Consider the following 24,774-nt stretch of genomic DNA (forward strand, 5'->3'; position numbering starts at 1 on the left):
TTCTTTTGTCCATAGTCTAAATGTTCTCACTTTCAAGCTTGATGCCTTTTCAATGTGGTTTCTGTTGTGTGCCTAGCCACCACAATGAGGTCACTGTTCAATATTAGCCTCTGCCTTGAGTTTATTTGGGCTAGTTAAGTGGACAGGAGAGTGATGGAGTTGTGTGTGTGTGTGTGTGTGTTAGATCCAGTTTATTATAAATAAACCTCTCGATCGGTTTTACTCTTGCTTTCGGTCAGCTGAGTCCTAGAATAGGCCCTCCTGTCAAACTCCCTGGGCTTCCTCCTTCAAGATTACCCGCAACTCCTTGTGTGGGGAAATGTTCATCTGACTGCAGCTTTCAACACTCTGCCCTCCTTCAAATCTCTCAGGACTTGAGCGGGCTGTTTTGGAGCGAGCAGGACCTTGGATTCCACTCCAAACATGGGTAATCTGCTGGTTATTGTTTTTATTTCTTCGGAGTAGCAGGCCTGCACAGAGCTGAGATGGAGTGGGTAATCATTTGGAAAGCTCTTACATTCTTAGATGCCAGTAGCAGCTATTTTGGGCTCAACAAGGCAAATTATCACTGTTATGCCAACAACAACACCCACACAGGCAACTTTTTTTTTAAATGCCAAGATGGGCTGGGTCTGTCACTCTTCCGGGCTAGTGTTTTCTAGTGAGTGTCTCTGCCTTAGCAGTCTCTCTCTCCTTCTCCCTCTCTCTCTCAGCTGAATTTCTCACTGTGCATGGCACTTTTCTCTTTAGGGGGTAAGGCTAGTTGGGTGGGGATGGAGGGTTTGGGGTGAAGGATAACTATTTATCTCAACTGTGAGAAATGATGGCTTTCACATGTAGAAATCAGCTCACGACCATCACGTCATTCTATTTCAGTAGCATGAAGACTTCAGGGAACACATATACAGCCTCAGTTCTCCATGCCACCAAAGTAGCTAGGAAAATCAGGGGATCCTATCTATGGTGAGGGGGCCTCTAGCTCTGACCAGATACCCCAGAGAGGCCAGCTTCTAAGTACATCTTAATACTACGTCCACTCCGCCATGCAGAATAATACTACCGCACCTCCAAACCTTAATACCTGGAATCTGTGAATATGTTACCTTACATGGCAAGGGATTTTGCAGATGTAATTACGTGAAGGATCTTGAGATGGGGAAGCTATTCTAGATTATCTAATGCAATTCCAAGAATCCTTATAAGAATGGAGGAGCTTAAGAGAGCGAGTGGGAAATACGTAGCAAAGAAAGCAGAGGCCTGAGTGATGAGACCACAAACCAAGGAATGTGGCTAACCTGTTGAAGCACAAAAAGACAAGGAGACAGACTTCCCTACAAACTCCAGAAAGAACACAGCCCCACAGTACTTTGATTTTCATCCAGTGAGGCTGATTTCTTTATCTCTAGGAATGTACGATCATACATGCTTGTTGCTTTAGCCATTGCTTTTTATGGTTATTTGTCACAGCAGCAGTAGGATATTAATTAGTACATCCACCACCACTCATTCTGACTCCCCAAGGTAGATTCATCATGCCCAAGAGCATCCTCCCCACTCCTCTCTGCCACCCATGGTTCACGGGGTCAAGGGTTGATGCCACTCCCCGGGGTCACCTGCTACCCAGCTCCAAGGGCCGTTCTTGGACTTCTCTATCAGAAGAGGAGACGGTCCTGTCATCACTATTAGACATCAGTTGGCCTCTTCTTACAGCCTTACAGCCTCAGATCCATTGCTTCTCAACTGAGGCCCAAGTTTTTCTCAGAAAGAAGGACATTTATAGAGGTCTGAATAGAGGCATGTATATATATAAATGTATTTATATATAACAATAGGGAAACAGATCTATGTACACATGTTTATATTAACTATTAAGGTAGCAGACAGACATTGGGCCTCTACTCAAGAACTCCCTCAATGCAAGAACACTTTGTTTTAATGAGCTGGCATTCTGTGATGCTCACCTTTCTGACATAATTGCTGAAGACAAAATGAGTACATAAGCAAATGTGGTGAAGAAAGCTGATGGTGCCAGCTATCAAAAGATGTAGTGTCTGGGGTCTTAAAGGTTTGAAGATAAACAAGCGGTCATCTAGCTGAGAAGCAACAAAACAAACATGGAAGAAGCACATCAGCCTGTGTGATCATGAGGTGCCGATGGGATTTGGTATCAGGGATCAAAGACCCAGAACAGAAAATCATATCATTGTGAATGGGGGGAAGGTCAGACTAGAGACCCAAAGCTCATCTGTAGACAATTGAGCATCCCCTTACAGAAGGGTCACAAGGAAGAGATGAGCCAGTCAGGATGTAGTATAGCACCAGTGAAACATACAACTTTCCTCTAGTTCTTTAATGCTTCCTCCCCCCCATTATTATGACCCAATTCTACCTTACACACCAACTAGACCAGAGCATGTACACTGGTACAGATAAGAACTCACAACACAGTGAATCCAGGATGGGTAAACCCCTCAGGACCAATAAGAAGAGTTGCAATACCAGGAGGATAGGGGTCGGGGAAGAGAGAACCAATCACAATGATCTACATACATCCCCCTCCCAGAAGGATGGACAAGAGTAAAGTGGATGACGTGAGACAGTAGTCAGTGTTAAGACATGAAAAGCTTTTTAAAATAAATTATCAGGGGTTCATGAGGGAGGGAGGGTGGGGGAGAGGAAAAAATGAGCTGTTACCAAGGGCTCAAGTAGAAAGAAAATGTTTTGAAAATTATGGCTTGACACAGTGGATGTATGTATGGATTGTGATAAGAGTGGTAAAAGCCCCAAATAAAAAAAAAAATTTTTTAAGTAGATACTCTTTCCATGCAGAACAATTCCCTTCCTTAGTTATCCCTCCCACAAATGTGTTGTGGGGCAGATTCTGCAGCCACCTACCCAGCTTACTCCACCCCTTTGTTATTATTGGGGTTAAAAAAAATAGCATGTATGGCACACCCTTGGCCAATTTAATATCTTTCGCATGAACAATTTAATGACCCCAAATATATTCATTGGAAAATCCCTGGTGGGTTATATACTAGGTTGCTCCCATAAAGAATTTCAGCATCAGAAACACAAAGGGGCAGTTATGCTCTGTCCTATAGGATAGCTTTGAGTCATAATTTCCTCAATGACAGGGAAACTGCATTAACACCATTGTGTAACCCACACCAATAACCATGGCCGACGTTCCACCCTCAATCAGTACTCATCAGTAGCTCCCCTTACCTCACTCCCACCCACTAGTAACCATTAATCAACACTTGATCTCTGTCCGGCTTCCTATTCCTAATATTTTATATGAGGAAGAGTTTACATCTGACCTTTGGTGATTAACGTACTTCACTCAGTATAATGTCTTCATGATTCACTCAATCTGGAACAAATATCAGGATTTTATTTCTCCTTATGTCTGAGTAATATTCAATGGGGTATATATACAACTTTTTAAAAATCTATTCATCTAGTGACAATCTGTGGTGGTTATATCATCTGGTGTCAACTTGAGACTATTATGAGTGAAGGGGTGGACTTTAGCCTGTCGATCAGTTTGCAGCTTGATGACCTCATTTGGAAGTGCAAAGGTGATAAATAGCTCACTGGAGGGCAGGCACACTCTCTGTTGGATTCTCTCTGCTTAGTACCCTTGCTGACCTGCCACATGGAGCCATGCTGATGGTAGTGAGAGCTTTGGAGCTGGAGGAGCCATGTGGAGACCCACACCAGCCCTGTGATGTTTCCATCATGACTGGATTCACAAGACTTTCCACTCACTGACCTGTGGTCTTCCTGTAATCGGTGTCATTGTATGTTTTGCTTGAGTCAGAAAAATAATTTATAGAATGGTATTGGACATATGGACTAATATTGGAATTATGAAATTGATCTGGACTGGGATGTTTTCTTAATGTACAACTGCTCTTTGATATAAAGTTCTCTCTTATACATATGAGTGTCTCTGGACTTGTTTCTCTAGTCTACCTGGGCTAACACGCAATCAGTTGTGTCCACCTTCTTGTATATGAATACTAGTGTAATCTAGCTCACCTTGTACCTGTGAGAGTCACCTTCCCACGAAGGATCAAGGTTGGAGAACCTTGTCCTGTCTATGAAAGCAGCGATCAGTTACAGTTGTCCTTACTGTCCATGGGAGTAGCGATCTGGGTTACACTGGAAGCTCACTTTGGCTCTGCTGTGGTCCAGGCTCCACTTTGTCCTGCTAACAGCATCCCAGACCAGATGAACCATACCACAGTCTCCACTACATCTGCCAGCCTGCCCATAAGAGCCCGACTTTACCTTCTATTTGATCTTCCATTATTCCTTCCAAGTCCTGGTTACCCCGGGATCTAATTCTCCCGAGCAAGGTTGTCTGAAAATCCTTGTGTACTCAGAGATTTTGAAGATTGAGGAAAAGGTATGTAAATCACACAACCAAGTATACTAACATTTTCAGTAAAGGGAACTCAAAGTGGTGGCATTACTACTCACCCTTTTGTGACATAGAATTAGAGAACTTAAAGAATTTTTCAAATATTATCAATAATTCAATCTCTCCCAAAAGAGAGGCAGATTTTCCACATTTTATGGTGTCCAGTTCCTGCAGAGGGCACCATGGCGGTAGAGTGGAGGGACAGAAAAGAAGAGGACGGCCCTCAACAAGATGGCTTGACACGGTGGCTGCAACAGGGGCCTTGAGCCTAGGAACAAATGTGACGACGGCACAGGAGCAGAATGTGTTTCATTGTGTTGCACATACGGTCACAGAGTGTAGGATGGAACTGACTTGTTGGCACCTAACAGCGTGTTGTCCAGAAGACATTTGGGCATTATTTCAAGAACATTGAATGACCCCCATTGAGACTTGAATTGTCTGAAGATAAGAGTATTAACAAGTGTTTGCTTTGGCAGCACATATACTAAGAATTTTAAAATGATTGCAATCTTTCCACAAGATCTTACCACATTGTATAGAAGTATTCTAGCATTCCATTGGGGAAACTTAGTCCAGTTTTTCTATCTAAATTTAACCATAGGTTGTTTTGATTCCATATACACTATTGTTCTTGAATTGCAGTTCAAATAAATGTTCATTTGCTTCAGATTTGGAAAGATGTTGTGTTGGTTGCTCAGTAGCCCAAATACAAAACCGTCCTTTACCTCCATTAAAATCTCCGTGAAGGGTGAAGTCAGACTGTCAGAATGGTGTGTTCTGACTGAAGAGATGAAGTCTTATGGTGGCAATCTGTGAGGGAGGCTCGGAGGCTCCAGAAATGAATACTTTAAAAGAATTTTCCAAATGAAACTGACTAATGCACTCAAGAAAGTTATTTTACTTCACCTCATAGTTGGTTATGAAAGCAAGCCCCAGTGGTGAGTTTTAGAATGCGCAGAGGGACATGATTAGCACCAGACACTGAACATTCTGTCTTGGTTGTGAAGGCAGCATATGGGGAGCCTGTGATGGGGGTCACAAGAGGTCTTGGGCTGTAGGTGTTTCCAGTGCAGGCTGTGGGCATGTGTGAACCAATGAATGTAAATTATAAAATTGCAGTGCTTTAGTCGAGCTGTCTAGAATACCCTGCCTATGATTTAGAAAATTCATAAGGATGCTAAAAAGGAGCCCAAAGAAAGAAAAAAATTGTTATTAGTTATCTCTTCTTCAATATTTATTGCCTTTGCCACTGTGGTTATGGTCTATTGATAGCAACCTGTCAGCATTTACCTATCACTTGCTCCAAGCACAGTGTGTCGAGCATCTCCAAAACCAAACTATAAATAATTCATAAATTTCTTTGATCTCTGTTTCATGTGGCATAAAACAAGGTAGGAGGATTGTGATTTGGTCCTTCAACGCAGCCATTTAGTTGGTATAAGTGGGTCCAGAATAAATGTCCACCATTAGAAATATTGATATGAATATGTCAATGATTTTTCTTCTTCCAAGAAGTGTAGCTTTCACAAATGACAAATTCATCTGTAGGAACCTGGGGTAGCTCTTAGGAACCCATTAACTTTATGCTTGGAAGTATTTTAAAAGCCTAGTTACTGTCTGCCACCAACTACCTTTCCACCTGGAGCAAGCATGTAGGCCTCAGTGTTGTCTTTTGAAAAATAAGAAGGTTGAACTTGGTGGATGACCACTGCATGATCCTCTCCCAGAAGGAAGGCTCTGTGGTTCTCCAACAGCTTTTCATAGCTCGGTCCACATCCGGTTCCTCTTCAGTGGTCAGCCTAAAATTGGCACTTTATTTGGATGAGCAGATCCAAAAAGCAAAAGCCAGGTTACCTTCACTACCACCACAGTAATAATCGCCCTGCTTTTAGACTCCAATTGGACCACATCACCTTGGCACAAAGGTCTCTCTTCTGACATCCATTCGGAAGCTTGCTTTGGAGCAGAGATTATATGATTAAAGCAAATGGAACAAATGAAGCAAAAAAAATGCTGAACAGAAGATTTCAAAGGGGGGCTCAAGAAGCAAAGAAACATATAAGTTCAGAAGAAATGAACGGTATAAGGTACTGGAGTTAGAAATCCAAAAAGGAAGAACATGTCCACATGTCTAAAGCCAAAATAATTAAAATATTTATTCCTGAGTAACAATAAAGTTAATACTTGTGAAGGTCACTTGGTTTAGCAATAGGGTGGGCATTTGAAGATGTATTAATCAAGTTAACATAGGTCATAGCTAAATTGGGTGATTCCTAATCCAACATGAGAGCTACATATTCTGTATAGAGAGAAATCAACCCACACTGGAGCAGGAGAACAGTGTCCTAGTAAAAAATACAAATAGAATTAATATCTTATATCTATGTATAATTTAGGAAACATTATTGGTAAGCATACAACAGGGCTAAGATAACATTTGAGGAGAATAGCAAGAGAGGTATGAAAAACGAGGCAAAAACCTTTATTTTCTACAGAAATGGTGCATGTTTGTAGTGTACTTTCTGGCTCTACCATGAACAGCATGTTCATTGAATAAGGATCAATTTATTCAGTGAGTGATCAAGAGGGAAAGTAGGTTGTATATGAGCTAATTTAGAACTACCATTATAGCATGTCAATTGAAAAATGTCTAAAATCACTATGCCAGAAAATATTGGCATAAATATATGATTTAGGAATATGGAAGTAAATATAAAGGGACTGACCGGGCTATGCCCATAAACAGTTACATCTCAGAAATTTATAAGGGAAGCACTATGGTGCCCTAGAAGGTCGCTATAAGTGGGCATTGACTCAATGGAGGTGTGTTTGGTTGGGTTGGGTTGGGTTAACTACAAGGTCTATGGTTCAAAACCAGCAGCTGCTCCAAGGATGAAAGACAGGACTTTCTACTCTCCAAAAAAGTTACAGTTTCAGAAACTCAAAGGGGCAGTTCTACCCTGCCCTATAGTGTCACTGTGAGTCGGCATCAATTTGATGGCAGTGAATTGACTAATGAAGAACAGTGGGGTTCCTGGGTGGTACCAGTGGTTGGTGTACTCACTTACTCATCAAAAGGTTGAAGGTTCAAGTTCACACAGAGGCACCTCAAAATAAAGGCATGGCAATGCTTCTGAAAGCCCAGCCACTGAAAGCCATGTGGAGCACATCTGGGCTAACACATGTGGGCTCACCACGTGTCCAAGTCAACTTACTAAACCCAAACCAAACTCACTACTATCATTCAATTCCGATTCACAGTGATCCTATAGGACAGAGTAGAACTGCCCCTGTGGGTTTCCAAGACTTAACTTTTATGAGAATAGAATGCCTAAGCTTTCTTCTGAGGACCTGCTGGTGGTTTAGAACTACTGACCTTGTGGCTAGTAGTCCAACGTATAACTGCTACACCACCAGTGCTCAACCTAACAGCAACTAGTCAATCCAGAACAGTTCATGGTGGTTACATTCGAGAATCATTTGTTGAGCTATATAAACTTAGCAATAATGGGAAGGTTGTTTTTAAAATTATTATTCCTAATAAGAACTATAAATTCTCAAGTACACTGTATTTGAGAATTTATGATTTTTTTCCTTTAAGAGATAGCAGAATAACCCATTCTAACCCTCTTTCTAACCTTCAGCAAATCACCTACCATTAATAGACCTCATTTTCCTTTCTGTAAGTCAAAGTCAATGATTTTAAGACCCTAATTGCCTGATTCTGTTGCTGCATTCAGGTACTAGAAAATTGGCAATTGCCGTGCATTCACATCACTGTTCAGGCAAAGCAAACTTTGCAGTCTTTGAAAGAGGGTAATGTTGTTATTTGAATCACTTTCTGTAATTGCTTTAATAATAATAATCTCTCCAAACAGGAGAACGGCTACATTTCTTGAGACATTTTTATATGCCCTCATGCTTTATTTAAGGAGCTCTAAGAAAGCCTTGGTGGAGTAGTGTGCTGCTTGCTCATTGAGCTCCTAATCCACGAGGTCAGTGGTTTGAAACCACGAGTCACTCCATGTGAGAAAGATGAGAGGGTCTGTTCCCATAAAGGTTTAAAACTCTCAGGAATCCAGAGGCAGCTCTACTCTGTCCTACAGGGTCGTGACGAGTCAGAATTGAGTTGGTGGACGTGAGTTTAGGGATTTTTTTGGTGTGGTGGCAGTTCAAACCCACCAGCTTCTCCTCAGGAGAAAGATGAAACTGCTCCCAAAATGTACAGGCTCAGAAACCCTAGCTAGGGTTGCTATGAGTTAGAATTGACTCAATGGCGGGGAGGGGGGTGGCTTTTGATTTGCCTTTGGTGGAGCAGTGGATTAGGCATTGAGCCACTAAGTGGGAGATCAGCAGTTCAAATCCAAGAGCCTTAAGTAAGATTGTTTGACACAAAGGGTTAATATTGCAAATAGAAGATTCCTGAAAACAATACCCGGAAAGAGTATTTCAGCTGAGTGGGAAGGCCACAGCAATGCAGCATGGGGCTGTACACAATACATATAAAACAAAAAGGTCACTTCTTAGACATAAGCAATCATGAAATGGGATTGATTTTGGGGGGGGGCGGTGGCAGTTGAGGACTACAGGTCATAGTCTCATGGGACATGTGGTCAATTCCAGATCATTTCTGTCAAATAAATGAAAATTTTGAAAAATAAATTGTCTCATATTTATTCTTCAACTACAATGGTACAGTAAGTAGGACCATAAGTATCTATAAGTACATTAAATCTAAAATAATGTGTTTTTTAAGTAAACTGTGTGTGTTCTTGCCATATAGTATTCAAAATAGCCTAAAAGAAGAATAATTGGTGTTATTTCCCTCCAGTTGTTCAAAGTAAAACATAAATGCCTGTTTTCTTTCATTATGTCTCCATTGCAGACTAACAATTATGCAGCATTTCCCCTCTACCTTGAAAAAATAACATTGATTGAACCATCAATTATTAATCCAGTATGTTCATATTTACTTGGAGGATTATTTTTCTATTCATCTGCCTCCGAATTTCTTTTCATTGATCAATGTGAGTTCGAAAGTTAACCCTTTAATGCTTTGGATATGGTAACCCATCGGCAACTCACCCAGTTTGGGCTCCATGGACTTGTGCTTCAGGTTGTCCAGTGGCTTTTGGCAGGCCACAGTGGGGACCACAGATGGCATGCATTTTCCCGCTGCCACCCTGGCTGTGCTCTAACTACAGGCTTTACACCACCTCAAACAGCCTCCATAATGCTTTGGTAGATGACGTTGATCATGAAAATAATGAAGGATGTTGGTTGACCATTTGCTATGGACCAGGTTCTGCTTCCTGGAACCCTGGTGGCAGAGCGCTTGGAGCTGCTCACGGCAAGGTTAGCAGCTCAAAACCACCGGGGTCCGCAGGAGACGCGCGCAGTATGAGAAACCCACGGGGGGTTCTGTTCTGTCCTGCAGGGTTGCTGTGAGTCCGAATTGACTTGTTAGCAGAGAGTGTGCAGTGTGGAGGTTTTTTGCCTTTTGTATGTTTTATCATTATTTTGGGTGTAAATGAACACATACAAAAACAGGTTCCTTTTTGAACAATTGTCAACACTATTGTTTGGTAATATTGGTCATATATGTCATATATTGTCAACATAATCATTATTTCTGCTCTAGTGATTCTGTTCAATTAACCTAATCTCACAAGCTGTCTCCCCCACCCTTACCACTATCACCCACCGAAACTTCGCATCTCTGTTTGAGAGCATTTGTTGGCTATTGGGTCTCACGTACATCATTATTTTTAAAGAATATGGGACTACAGATTGAGTTTCCTTACTTTGTAAGTGAGCCTGCTATCTAGCTAAGAGGTGACTGGAGGAGATAGTTTCAGTTCGAGGTTTAAAGGGTGTCTCAGTGGGTCCAGTGGATTTGGGGGCTTTTTGTTTTTGAAAATGTGAGATTCTGTTTCATGTTTCTCCCTTCTTGTCAGGGTCCGTCTATCGTGGCTCTGTCACAATGTTAGATTGTGGCAGCGGTCATCTTCTCATTCTTCTGGTCTTATGGTCAGGAGCACAGAGTTCGTGGAGACAATTAGTTCTGCAGCTCCTTCTCTGACTCTTGATTGTCCATCTTCCTCTTTTGCTCCAAACAAGTAGATACCCACAGTTGCATTTGAGATTTAGATGACTTCTCACAAGCTTTTAAGACTTCAAATAGCATCCACTCAGCTAGGATATAGAACAAAAGCTCCATGAACTATATTATGTCAATTGACCACATGTCCCATGAGACTATGACCTGTAGTCCTCAACTGCCACCGCCCCCCCCCAAAAATCAATCCCATTTCATGATTGCTTATGTCTAAGAAGTGACCTTTTTGTTTTATATGTATTGTGTACAGTAGCGAAAGCACTTGGCTGGTACCCAAAAGATCAGCAGTAAGGATTCACTGCAGAAGTAAAGCAGGACAGTCTGCTTTGGCAAAGATTTGCAACCTAGAGAACTCTCTGACCCATTTCTACCCTCGCCTATAGGTTGTCTGTGAGTCAGAATCAACTCAACAGCAATAGACTCTATCTTTCTGCCTGCCTGTATGTCTGTCTGTCTCCCTGCCTTCCTCCTTCCCTCCCTATCTATACTATATTATGGTTGTTGTAAAATTTATATATATACATTTATATATATAAGGTATTTATATATGTGGTGTTTACCAGAGCCTCATTTTTTATTGTACACAACTCAGTAGCATCAGTTACTTTAGACAAGCAGTGCATACTCACATTTGGTGCTGCCTTCCTGTCCCAATAAATAGCACTGTCATCATTATCTAGAGAATGAGTCCCCTCCTTTGCCCTAAGTGGTTTCTACACACTAACTCATTTCGTTCTCACAAAACCCTATTGAATTCTAATAGTTCAATTATTGCCAGAGTTTTGAAGATAATAAGCCTGAAACTTAAAGATTTAGTAAATCTTCCCTGATCACTCACCTAGTGTTTGTAGCAAGTGGTTCTGCATTTCAGTGCCCTTTATGAGTTTATTAGAGGAAGAAAATGCTGAGCAATGTTGGTCTGTTTTTATCTCCTGTCCTGTGAATCCGTTAGTCTGCTGCTTCATGAGGGTTGCATGAATATTTACTTTTGTCCAAATCAAAATTATAATTTAAACATTGAAATGGAAGCAGAGGTTGTTGAATGATGGTTCTTTGTGCTAATGAAAATGGAATTATTATAATATTAATTTAAGATTTCATTGTAATGAGCACTGAAATACCAGTGGATTGAAGCCTCTACTCTCTCAGCAGGGAATGATATGGTAGTTTGCTTCTGTAAAAGAACTTGCAGCAGTAGAGACCCCGTGGGCCAGTACTACCCTGTCAGGTCACTCTGAGTGGGGACTGATTCAACAGTATCCAGTTTGTTTTGGTTTTGAATTCATCTTATTATTTTAGCCTGAATGCTCTAATATGCCCTAAAAACTACAAACTCACTGCCATTAGGTCAATTCCAGCTCATAGCAATCCATTAGAGCCAGGTAGCACTGCCGCTGTGGGGTTTTGAGGCCGTAACTTTTTAAGAGAGTAGAAAGTCTCACATTTGACCTACCGAGTGGCTAGTGGTTTTGAACTGTTGATCACGACACCATCAGAGCACCATAACAGAAGATCAGTGGTTCAAAACGAGCAGGTAGAAATATATGACAGTCTGTTTCTATAAAGATCACAGTGATAGATGTGCTTCAACCACTAGAAATTCTCATAAAAACTAGAAATGACTTATTTTTAGGTTTGACTTACTGAATATGTTACAAGAAAATACCACACAGGAAGCTATAAATAAAATATCTTAAAGTTATCACTCCTGTAAGTTTCTGCGGAGTGATTAGTCATAGTGGCCCTATAGGATAGGGAACCGTCATAGTTTCCAAGGCCTGTGGCCTCTACAGAAGCAGACTGCCACATCTTTCTGGCTGATAGTTTAGGATCACTGACCTTCCGTTATCAACTGAGGACTTAACCAACAGGTCTCATCACTTCGACAGTCATGACAACTTCATGGAAAACTTCACGCATTTGTAGTGCAGGAACATGTATGGATTTTCTGAACAATATGAGCCATTGATCACCTCAAGTGCACTTGGAGAAGTGACAGTCCTGGGTTAATTACTCACTAGAGCCCTTCTAAGGGAAATGAACTGGGCTTATTTTTAGTATCTCCTTTCAAGGGTTTTGTTGATGGTGGTTGGTTGTTTATTCATTTGTTTTTTTGGTCTCATAAAAGATCGTTGTCATTGCATGTCTGCCTATGTATTGTCTGAATGACTATATGGACAGATCGGTGCTTGGGGGAGCTGGTCTATAGTTAAAACTGACTTCAGTTGCATCCAACGTTAGACACATTTAAAGCATTAACAAATCATGAATGCTTTTTGAAGGGGGTTTTGATGGGCCTGTGAGTAAATGGTATAGCAGTAGCAACATGAGGCGTGGACACCTAACTACCTTGTGGGCCTGAGATTTGCAGAGTGTGGTTTTAAAAGAAAAGAAGAAAAAAGTCTTTCTTTGACCACTCTGTAAGTGAAACAGTGTCCTCATGAGAAAGCTTGATCAATCCAAGCAAGGAGGTGGGGGGAGAATTCTAAGGAGAAACCGAGGTTCACGGGAATTTGTTGATCATTCACTTAATTCCCAAGTCACAGAAGAATGACTGGTGAGGCAGGAGGAGTTCAGGAAAGAAGGTTGGATTAGATTAGATGAGCTCTTGTACAAAGCGTGTAGCTACAAAGAGCTGAGCGTGACCCAGGGGTCTGAACTTCAGCAAGGCCTCGGGTAGATAGGGATCGGAGCTTTTCTAAGAGGAGAGTGGCCATCCGGGAATATTTCAGAAGACCCACCTCAATGGAAGAGTCACCCGTAAGTAGTTCCATTATACCTGAGACCATAAGTAGATGTAAGGACATTTGAAAACATCTAAGAGAATATTCTAAAGGAGAACTCCAAAGATTTACAAAGAAGAAGAACCAGAACAGGGCACCTCCAAGAACCAAAATCATGGTGACATGGACTTCTAGCAGCAATCATAGCTCATATAACCTCCCTGAATACATAAGCAATCAAGTTTGTTCTGGTGGATTTGTGCAGTTCCGTCAACTTCAAACTCATAGGAACCCTATTCAACAGAGGAGAGCAGCCTCATAGTTTTGTTGGCCAGAATCTTTCCAGGAGCAGAATGCCAGGTCTTTCCTCCCATGCGGACACGATGGATTCTAATGGCCCGTCTCTGAGGAACAGGCGAGGGCTTGCCCACTACAGCAGAGTTCGTTGCAGTTAGCCCTATAAACTCCGCACCCACTGACCAGCAGCAGATAGAGTTTCAGAGATACACAGATGGGTCAACAGTTGGACTTAGACATTCTAAGGCACCCCTTTCAGCCCCCAAGTCAAGTAGACCCAAAGAAGCAAAGGTATGGGAGACCTGAATACAACTCATAAGCTTAATCAATTACGTATGTACACCCAACAGGCTGTCAATGTGATATTTTTATATACAAATTAAATCTTTACTAAAACAATACTTCAAGTGATTCAGAGTCAATGTGAAGAGCTCTGTTTTTTTTACTGTATTGCAACAACAAAAGCGTACTGATGGTTGATGATTAACTTTCTCTATCCTGCCTCACGCATATGACAGAAAACTTACTCCCAGATGGGATTATAACCACAGAGACAGAGGGTAGAATTAATCACACATAATTTGGGGATAGGGAATACTTTAATCCACCACACTGTATTCTAAAAACCGGATATTAAATGTTTAAAGCAGAAAATATCTGCAAACAGAACACTGCCGGCTTTTAAAATTATGGCCTGAATCCTAAATTGCTGTCAATATGACTAAAGTAAAGATTAAGGGAGCGAGAGGGATGTCAGGGATTTGAAAGGGATTGGCCATCACACGAACCCGGGGGGATTGCTCTGACCCTCCACGTTGCCCAGAGGCTGCAGGCTGTGCAATGTCTATCCCTCTCGGAGCCTCCGCGACGTTCCGTTCATGCCAGGTTTAACTAACCTGGCTTTGGATTTCCAAGTAAGGGATTTCCTGGTTATTAAACATTCGTTGGCTTTCTGAACTTTGGTTGTGCTTTCTTACTTATCTGCATCCAAATGAGATCATGGCAATTGAGCGTGAGCATGCGAGCAGGGAGCACTAAAAATACAGGGCGCTCCTGCTGTGTGTCCTGGTCACACATTCTCTCACAAGGTTGAAGGGCTCTTCTGGAATACACAGTAATTACATAATTGTGATTACCCAGTACTCAGAATGACAGTGTACCTTTGGTAGGAAAATCGCTGGTATGCTAATAAAATTTTGCAGAAAGGTACTCAGTCTTCAAGGGACTAGGTTGTTGCGGTAAATATAGGATTACTCAAATTGGGTTGTTTGTGGCTCTCCCCCCCCCCCCTCGGATTTTACCCATTCAAAGGTAAACTATCAACTACTCTGTCCCATTCAAGCCTATAAATAACCTGAAGTTTCTCCTAAGGTAATTCTGGTTACTCGCTCTCTTTAGTGCACATCTCCTTCTCACAATTAGGTCCTGACAAGCTATTGCGTGGATTTTGTACATTGATCAATCAGCTCCTTCATGCAGATTCATTCATGTTGTAATGTCTTTAGATATTATAGGTACTTAAATTATTAATGACTCTCTTTACTGGGATTAATACAAAATTATGTAGGTGGTGTAGTCGGCTATGTACTGAGCTGCTAACTACAAGGTCAGAGGTTCTAACCCACAAGTCACTCCATGGGAAAAAAAGGAGGCTGCCTGCATCAGTAAAGCTTTAAAGTCTCAGAAACCCAGAGATTTCTACTCTATCCTATATGGTTTCTATGATTCAGAATTCAGAAATGGGCTAAGCACTGGCAGTTCAAACTCATCAGCTTCTTCTTGAGGAAAAATAAGAGACTATCTACTCCCATCCAGATTTATAGTCATGGAAACCCTAGGGAGCAGGTCAACCCTGTCTTATAGGGTTGCTATGAGTCCGAATCAAATCCATGGCAATGAGTTTGGTATTGGGTGTTATTTTCTACTACGTCCACTACAGAAGGTAAAGGACAGGGGAAAATATCCCAGAATCCCAGCCATGTTTATCGTCTTCAATCCTAGGACGTCAGCAGGAATATTCAAAAGACAATAAGCGTAAAACCCAGTGCATAGGACCACCACCCTTTGCACGATTTGACTTCCCACATTGATCTCATCTAGCATGGAGGTCCGGCAGTAGCATGATGAATAATTTTAGTGTGAGCTCAGGTGGGGTCGTAGTGATGAGTTGGGAAGCTGTTCGAAACAACCAGCTGCTCTACAAGGGAAAGACAGGACTTTTTACTGACATCAACAGTGACAGCCTCGGAAGAGTCAGCACTGACTCACTCGATGACAGCTAGTTTCGTTTTTCGGAAGTAAGCATTTGATTTTAAAATAAGTGCTTTAAAATAGCTAATCACACTGTATCCTACCAAAAAAGAAAACTATTTCTCAGGCCCCCTGGAAATGGGTGGTGAAGACTTTCAAGCATTGTGGATATCTGTTTTAAAATGTGGAGCTAGGATTTCAGGCAAGTGGTCCAGTTGGTTTCTTAATCCTAATGGTCTCTTAAGTGTAAACTGATCATGGGAATTTTGTCAGGGCAGGGAAGAAGACCATGAAGGAAAATGTAGCCTACCATATTGGAAATATGTTTAAAATCACATAGCTGAGATATCCAGGTACAGGCTTAGGAAAGGATAGGCTAATTAACCTCCGGGAGGTGGGTGAATCCAAAGGTAGGCCCAGATATACTTAGGAATTTTGGTAAATAATCACTTGGATCCTATTCTTTCCCTCCGTCTATCACACCATGAGATCTCAATACTCATATAACAATTCAATATTCTGTTATCATAAAAAAAACACATGCAGGCTGTTCAAGAGTTAAATGTAAACAATGAAACCATAAAACTCCTAGAGCCACTTCCAACATTTATACTCTTGGGTGCAGCTGAGCTTTCTAAGAATATTTTCCAAAATATTTCATAAAGAAATATATACGGAAAGTTGACTACTTAAACTGCTAAAGTTTCCACATTTCTGAGCCTAGTCACAACTAAAGACTACAAACCCAAGAGCAAATAAAATTTAATGACGGTGCTGGTATTAGATTTAAATATTTATAAAACAGCTCCAGCACAGAGATGAGCCCCACCAGGCCAGACTAATCCAGTATGCAAAGAGGATCATATTTCTGTATTGATACAGCCTGCCAGCAGCTCAAACCAATGCAAAACCTCAGCCCACATGCAGCCACTAGCCATAGTAAACATGAACATGAAGGGCCATTAGAATGCTCAGCAGATTCTGCAAAATTGAAATGCGGGCCATCATTGTCAATAATTCCCAGAAATAGCAGTTAGCCAAACATACTACGTGGCTTCATGGTTCTTTACAATTGGAGCAATACAAAGGTATAGGGTTTTTCTTTTTAACATATAATTGATGTAACATACCCAGACACCTTGGCACAAGATTTTTCCCAAGTCTAAGTGAAACACCACCAAGGAATTTCGAATTGAAACCTAAGTCAAGATCAGGGTCAAGGGAAATCTCTAAGCAGCTTCTATAAGACTTGCAACCCTGTGAGCCAATGTAATCTGGTAATTCCTTTGAGCCTGCTGGATTTGAGTAAGGCCAACTCTAAACAGCTAGACCAGTGTTGAATTTTGGCCTAAAGCTACAACATTCTAATTACAAAGGTGTCCCCTGCAACTTGCCGTTGCCCCAAGTAATGGGGGCATTTCCATGGGAAGTGGGGCTTCTGTGACCTAATTGTCTTCTATCTTTCTCCATGAAGAGATCCGTAGGCATGAATTGAAGCCTATTCCAGTGAAAGGCTCCAAGTTTTTAACTGATATTCTGCTATGTCTATCAGCCACTATGACGGGCTTATTGGTTCATTTGGGGCTGATTGCTGCATCTCCTTTCTTGAATCCGTGTGTGTGTGTGTGTGTGTGTGTGTGTGTGTGTGTGTCCTCTGGCATGAGGACTCAGAGCTCCTTACACCGAGCTTGTCCCTCACCCATTACAGGGAGAATTGAGACCTCTGATAACTTGGACCTGTGTTTGATTCCAACTGTGCCGCTAGTAACAGGGTTACGGTATCACTGCTTTCCTTGATAGCAGTATACCCATGTATCCACTGAATTTGATCAAATGAATGGAAAAGAGTTCTGCGGCCATTCTTTCATGCTGGTGAATCATATTAGAGCTTTTTTTAAAAAAAGAAATCCTTTCTGGTTGCTTGGGTACTGGCTGTAGGAGGAAACTGCCTTGGCAATGATAGAGATTTGTAATTGAGTTTTCTTAGTGTCTGTGTGGGGAAGAGAGAGAAAGCTCGCAGGCTGGCGGAAGGAGAGTTGCCCTCTCTCCCCTTTTCCGTGGAGATAACAAGCTTGCCCTTCCTGGGCGGCGTGCAGGGGTGGGCGGGTTAGTGCATGGAATGCAGCATCTAACTGACACAGGGTGACTTTGGAAGGGTTCTCCTGAGCCAGATTCTGAACCACGGGGTCAGCCCCTTAGAGAGTTGGATGGAGAGTAGGTTGGCAGTGCATGATCATGACAGCACTGTTGCCAGCATCATGAATAAAATATGGCTCCTTTCTCATGTGCAAGACCACAGCATCCCTAGATAGCTAGAGTAGTGGGGCGGGGGAGGGGGGGTGAGAGAGTAGATGCTGTGGAGCCAGCTTTGACTATAGTGACCCCAAAACGTGTTAGAGTAGAACTGTGCTCCATACAGTTTCAATGGCTGCTGATTCAGTGGATCCCCAGGCTGTTCTTCTTAGGTGCATTTGAAACCCCAACCTCTCTGCTAACAGTGGAGCACATTAGCCATCTGTGCCACCCAGGAGCATCCCAGAGGGCCCCAGACAGAGCTAAATTGACTCTGGTCCTACGATGAGGCCTTCTAGCCCATCACAGAAGTACGTGTTATTTTGTCCTGACATTTGCGGTGACATGGCCTTTCTTGCCCCTCGACAGGCATAGAAGACATTGTGGCCATCATGATTCCTGAGCCGAAAGGGAAGGAGATCGTGAGCCTGCTGGAAAGAAACATCACTGTGGCAATGTACATCACCCTCGGGACCCGGAACTTGCAGAAATATGTGAGCCGCACCTCGGTTGTGTTTGTCTCCATCTCCTTCATTGTCCTGATGATCATTTCCCTCGCATGGCTGGTCTTTTATTATATCCAGAGGTTTCGATATGCAAATGCCAGGGACAGGAACCAGGTGAGTAACTCACATGAACAACAACAAAAAAAAAACAGTTTAAATGATTGAAAAAGTAATGCAGATAATTGTGCAAACATGGAAAATCACAGAAAATGTCTAGCAAAACCTCAGTGAGTCATACCTCCTCTTCGGAGAAATTTTATTTGCATTTGCAAACACATATGCTTATACATCATTTGGGAGCAGTGGAAACACACTTAACTCTATAGCTTTCTATGCCAATCTTAAAATTTTTCATGGTGATTATTTTGCATCCACATGCAAAGCAAGCTGCCTTCTCATTTCTAATGCCCGCAGAGCATTGCGTGGTCATCTGGATAGACTATGCCTGTTTTGCATGGCATGGCCTACACTTAGTGACTGTGTTTCTCTTATTTAAAAAAAAAGTACACATGTCATTTAGCTCATTTGTGTCCTCAAAACACTATCATTAATCTGTTGATTTATACTGTAGAATTATATTGCATCTCTAGTATTATAACACGCTTCATATCTGTTCGTGCTAATCTTTTCTTGCTCTAGTTTCTCAGAATTTTCTTCGGTTTTTCCCATGTTTATCTTTATATGACTTTAGATCACTATCTGACTTTTAATCCATATCTTTATTATGAAATGTTCAAAAGAATAAGTTACTAGGAATTTGTAACCTTATAATGTAAAGCATCCTGCCCATATGTAGCTCCATGTTTTGTCCCTTTGTTCAACTCTTCCTTTTCTGTTCTAACAGCATTTTTAAAGAACCTTGGTGGAGCTGTGGGCTAAAGGTTGGCTTGCTAAGCACAATGTCGGCAGTTCAAACCGACAGTTACTCTTCAGAAGAAAGATAAAGCTGTTTTCTCTCATAAAGATGTACAGTCTTGGAAAACTTAAGGAGCTGTGTCCTTGGCCCTATTGGGTCTCTGCTTTGAAATCTACTTGATGGCAGCGTGTTTGGGTTTAATAGCACTTTACAATATTTTTATACCATCTTGTAAATCATACTATGTTTATTCCTAGGTATTTAATCACTGAGTTACGATATAAATCATTTTTCAATATTTAAGACTTTTGATACATGTATCTTAAATCTGTAGTAGCTTCATCATTATCACTACAATAATAAAAGTAATGGTAATAATAATAAACCCAAACCAAATTCACGGCTATTGAGTTGATTTCGACTTGAGGCAACCCTGTAGAACAGTGTAGAACTGCTTCTGTAGGTGTTCAAGACTATAAATATTTATGGGACTAGAAAACCTCATCTTTGTCCCTCAGAGTGGCTGGTGACTTTGAACTACTGAACAGTGCTTATCCCACCAGCTCCTATAATTAATAATAATAATAAGTAATGCTTATTATAGATAAAAATGTTCTTAGATATTTTATCCATCTAATAATAACAAATTAATCATTTTACACAGGAGGAAACTGGGCACAGAGAGGTTAAGGAACTTGTCAAGAGGCATATTTATCAATGGGGTGAACACTGGTGCATCACTGTCCATGTCTTTACCACCACACTATAATGCTTATGAGTGTATGTATTAGTTCATCAGGATTTCATCAATTATACACTCAGATCATGGCATTAGTCACATTTTAAAACCTTTTATTTACTTATTATGTTGTTACCTAGTTTCATTAGTTTAACCAAAAAACAAACACTGCCTTCGAGTAAATTTTGACTCTAGCCACTTTATCAGACATAGTAGAACAATGTCCTAGGGTCCCAATGCTGTGATCTTTACAGAAGCAAACTGCCACATCCTTCTCCCACAGTGCAGCTGGTGTATTCGAACCACTGACCTTACAGTGAGCAGCCACAGGAGTTCCCATTAGCTTCTGCCTCCAGAGTATTGTTAATGAACTAGTAATTATACTGAACATATTTCTCTTTGCTCTGAATTTAATGTGAGCAACCAGAATTTAATGGGATTTGGGGGTCATTTTCTTTTTTTTTTTTTCATTTTCTACATTTTATTATTCCCCCATGAGATCTTCTAAACTAAGATAAAATTTTATCATATTAAGAAAAAGTCCATTTAGGCCTGTTTTATTTGAGAGGTATTTTTTTAATCAGGAGTGGATGTTTGATTTTTTTAACTGCTCTTTGAGCCCGTGGTCTGAGTTTTCTCTGCTGATCTATTAGTAAACCAACCCACTTGAAACACCAGTTGCCATCAAGTTGCTCTAAACTCATGTTGACCTATCTTGTGTCAGAGGTGAACGTTTCTGAGAATTCAGACACTGGACTTTCTAAAGATATCACCAGGTCTTTCTTCCAAAATGCTTCCATGTAGATTCGAACTTCTCACTTTCTGGTTAATGGGCAAACACATTTCACATTTTCTTTCTTTCTTTTTTTTTTTTTTTACATCGTCCTCACAGCCTGGTGGGCCAGGATGTGCTCCACCCTCTCCTTTTCCCCCTTCATCTGCTCCCGTGTGCTCCAACCAGATCTGTCCCTCTCTCGGAGCTGCAGATTCAATGTCGTCTTTTGAAATAAATTCTTCTGGGCAGAGGGGCAGGGGTCCACTTAGTAGTTGGGGTTGGGGACGGCCCCCTAGACCTCTCCACTGGTTTCTTACTCCATGCAGGCATGTTGCATTCACAACTTGGAGCACTGTGTTGAAGTCTGGTCCCTCTTTGCCTGTGAAGATATAAACAATATCCTCCCCTTGGGTGGGTTAGTACCTTGTACCCCCACTACCCATTTCTTTTTCCTGTCCCTACCTCCTTTTTAGTTGTCTACCATGTGTATCCCTGTATTTGGCCTGATCCCTGCCATTTTACCTGTTCCTCACCCCAGGAATGTTTGTATACAGTAGCTTTATCCCTATGCCCCTTTTGCATTTTTTTTTCTTTTAAAGCTTACCTCAGTGGACTCATGTTGTACTTGTCCCTTTGTGCTTGGCTTACTTCGCTTAGCATTATTTCTAGTAGTTCCTCCCATGCAGACAGGTGCTTCATACATTCATCACTGCTTTTTAGCAATGCCTAGTACTCCATTGTATGTATATGCCACAGCTTCTTAATCCAATCGTCACTTGATGGAAATTTGGGTTGCTTCCAGCTCCTCGCAATTGTGAACTGTGATGCAATGAACATTGAAGCACAGATGTCTGGCCTTGGTTTGTTTCTTGCCTCTTCTGGGTATATGCCCAATAGGGGGATTGCTGGGTCGTATGGTAACTTGATTTCCATCTGTTTTAGATATTACCAGATCGATTTCCATAGTGGTCATACATATTTACAAGTCCACCAGCAGTGGATGAGAGTTCCTGTCTCCCCACAGCCCCTCCAACACATGTTGCTTTCTGATTTTTTTAATTGGCTACCTTTGAGGGTGTTAGGTGGTACCTCGTTGTTGTTTTAATTTGCATTCCTCTTATGGCTAAAGATCAGGAACATTTTCTCATATGTTTGTTGGCCATTCAGATTTCTGCCCCTGTGAAACTTCTGTTCAGGTCCTTTGCCCACCTCCTCAATGGGCAATTAGTTTTAGTTGTTTTTTCGTGGTTTTTTTAAGCTAGCAGAGTATTGTAGATTTTAGTAATAAGGCCTTTGTCTGATGTGTCATTGCTAAAGATGATTTCCCAGGCCGTACACTCTCTTATTGATCTCATGGTGAATTCTTTAGATGTACACAGGTGTTTTTATCTTCAGTATATCCCATTTTTCAATTTGTGCCTCCTCTGTGTTTGTGTCCTTCCCTATTCTGATAGCCTATGTGTTCCCTGTGCCAAAGGTCTCAAGTTGGTTCCAATTCCCTCATTGATGGCCCTAATAGTTTGGGGTTTAACTTCAAGGTCTGCAATCCACCTTGAGTTTATTCTTGTGCATGGACTGCGATAAGGGTCTTTTGCTTCGTTTTTTCAACAGGTAAATATCCATTTTTTCTAGCACCACTTGTTAAATAGGGCATCTGCTTCCCATCAAACATCAGTTGTCTGTATGCTGATGATTTTTTTTCTGGGTTTTCAGTTCTTTTCCATTGGTCTGAGTATCTGTCACTGTACCAATACCATGCGGTTTTGAAAACTGTGACAGTAGGTAATGCAAGCCCTCCCACGGCGTCCTTCTTCTTAGGGAATTGTCTGATAATTCTGGGCTTCTTCCCTCTCCATATGAAGTTGGTAATCAGATTTTCCATTTCTCTGAAGAAAGATGACAGTAAACATACCGGGATTGCATTCCATTTATATAGTGCCTTTGGCAGAACTGACATCTTGACAATATTGAGTCTTCCAATACACGAGTATGCGATATTCTTCCATCTGTTGAGGTCACTCTTGGTTTATTGTAATAATGTTCTGTAGTTTTCGCCATATAAACCTTTTGTTCTTTTAGTCAGGTATAGCCCTAGATATTTCAGTTTGTGTTTGGCTATTGTGAAGGAGACTATCTTTTTGATCCCCTGTTCTGTGGTCTTATCCGATTTGTATAACAGTCAGATGGACTTTTGTTTGTTGATCTTGTGTCCTGCCACTCTGCCAAACTCCTCTATTGGTTCCAGTACTCCCCAGGTGGAACTTTTGGGATTTTCCATATATAAGATCATATCATCTGCAAATAACAATAGTTTCACCACTTCTTTCCCCAGACAAATGCCTTTGCTGTCTTTTCTTTGCCTTATGCTGTTAGCTAAAACCTCCAAAACCATATTAAATAAGAGTGGGGACAAGGGTCATCCTTGTCTGTTCCCCTTTTCAGTGGGATTGTGTTAGTCTTTTCTCCATTGACACCACGTTGGCTGTTGTTTTTTTATATATAGCTTATATTGTCTTGAGAAATTTTCCTTCCATTTTTCTTCTCAAGTGTTTTAAACAGGAATTGGTGTTGAATGTTGTCGACTGCTTTTTTCTGTATCTATCAATATTATCATGTGGTCCTTATAGTTTTCCAAGTCAATGTGATGAATAATACTAATGGTCTTTCGTATGTTAAACCATCCCTGCATCCCTGGTATGAATCCCACTTGGTCATGGTGAATTATTTGTGTTATATACTTTTCTATTCTGTTGGCTAGTATTTTGTAAAGGTTTTTGCATCGATGTGCATAGGGATATTGGTTTGTAGTTCTCAATTCTTGTGGGTTCGTTGCCCGGGTTTGTTATCAGATTTATACTAGCTTCATAGAAGGAGTTCAGGAGTTTGCCATCTTTTTCTATGTTCTGGAAGAACTTGTGTAGGATTGGTGTTAGTCCTTCCCTAAATGCATGGTATAATTCTCCAGTGAAGCCATCTGGTCCAGGGTGTTTGTTGTTGTTGTTGTTGTTGTTGGTAATCCCTTTATAACCTTGTCTACTTCTTCTATTGCTTTGGGTCTGTTGAGATTTTTGATGTCCATTGAGGATAGTCTAGGGAAGGATTGTTGTTCCAAGAATTTGTTCATGTCTTCCAAGTTGTTGAATTCATTGGAGTACAATCCTTTATAGTACTGTGAAATTATCCTTTTGATTAAATTAGGGTCTGTTGTAATGTTCCTTCCTTCATACCTTATTCTTGTTATTGTAATTTGCTCCCTCCTTTCTTTGCTTAGGTTTTCCAGCGGTCTGTCAATTCTATTTATCCTTTCAAAGAACCAACTTTTTGCAGCATTAATTTTTCCATAGTTTTCTTATTTTCCCTCTCCTGAATCTCAGCCCTGATTTTTATAATTTATTTTCTTTTGCTATTAGTAGGATTGTCCTGCTGACTCTGCTTTAGTTGTTGTAAATTTTGTGTCAGGATATCAATCATTAGTCTCTCTTCCTTTCTCATAGCATGGATTGCTATGAAACTTCCTCTGATAACTGCCTTTGCTGTGTTCCATAAGTTTTGGTACGTCATGTGCTCATTCTCATAGGCTTCTAGAAATTTCCTAATTTCACCTCTGATCTGTGCCACTCATTTTTCAGTAGAGTTGCTTATTCTCCAATTGTTTGCTCTTTTTTCTTTGTCTTCCTTTTGTCACAGTAGTCAGAGAGAGAGAGGTCTAATTGATTTCAATGTGCTTAAATTTATATAGATTCACCTTACGCCTCAGCATGTGGTCTATCTTTGAGAATATTC

At 41.0% G+C, this 24,774-nt stretch overlaps 1 protein-coding gene across 2 annotated transcripts in view; it reads left to right on the forward strand.

Moving 5' to 3' along the window:
- Positions 1–24,774, forward strand: part of RNF150 (ring finger protein 150) — a 355,784-nt gene that overhangs the window by 173,834 nt on the left and 157,176 nt on the right. The window contains exon 2 of one of the 2 annotated variants that reach the window (XM_075543760.1): positions 18,485–18,609. In XM_075543760.1, coding sequence (XP_075399875.1) covers positions 18,485–18,609 — 125 coding nt within the window. Of the gene's footprint in view, positions 1–18,484; positions 18,736–24,774 lie in introns of both variants that reach the window. The other variant, XM_075543759.1, reaches the window with a different exon arrangement.

This window comes from Tenrec ecaudatus, chromosome 3 (genome assembly GCF_050624435.1).
Source record: "Tenrec ecaudatus isolate mTenEca1 chromosome 3, mTenEca1.hap1, whole genome shotgun sequence".
Lineage (NCBI taxonomy): Eukaryota > Metazoa > Chordata > Mammalia > Afrosoricida > Tenrecidae > Tenrec > Tenrec ecaudatus.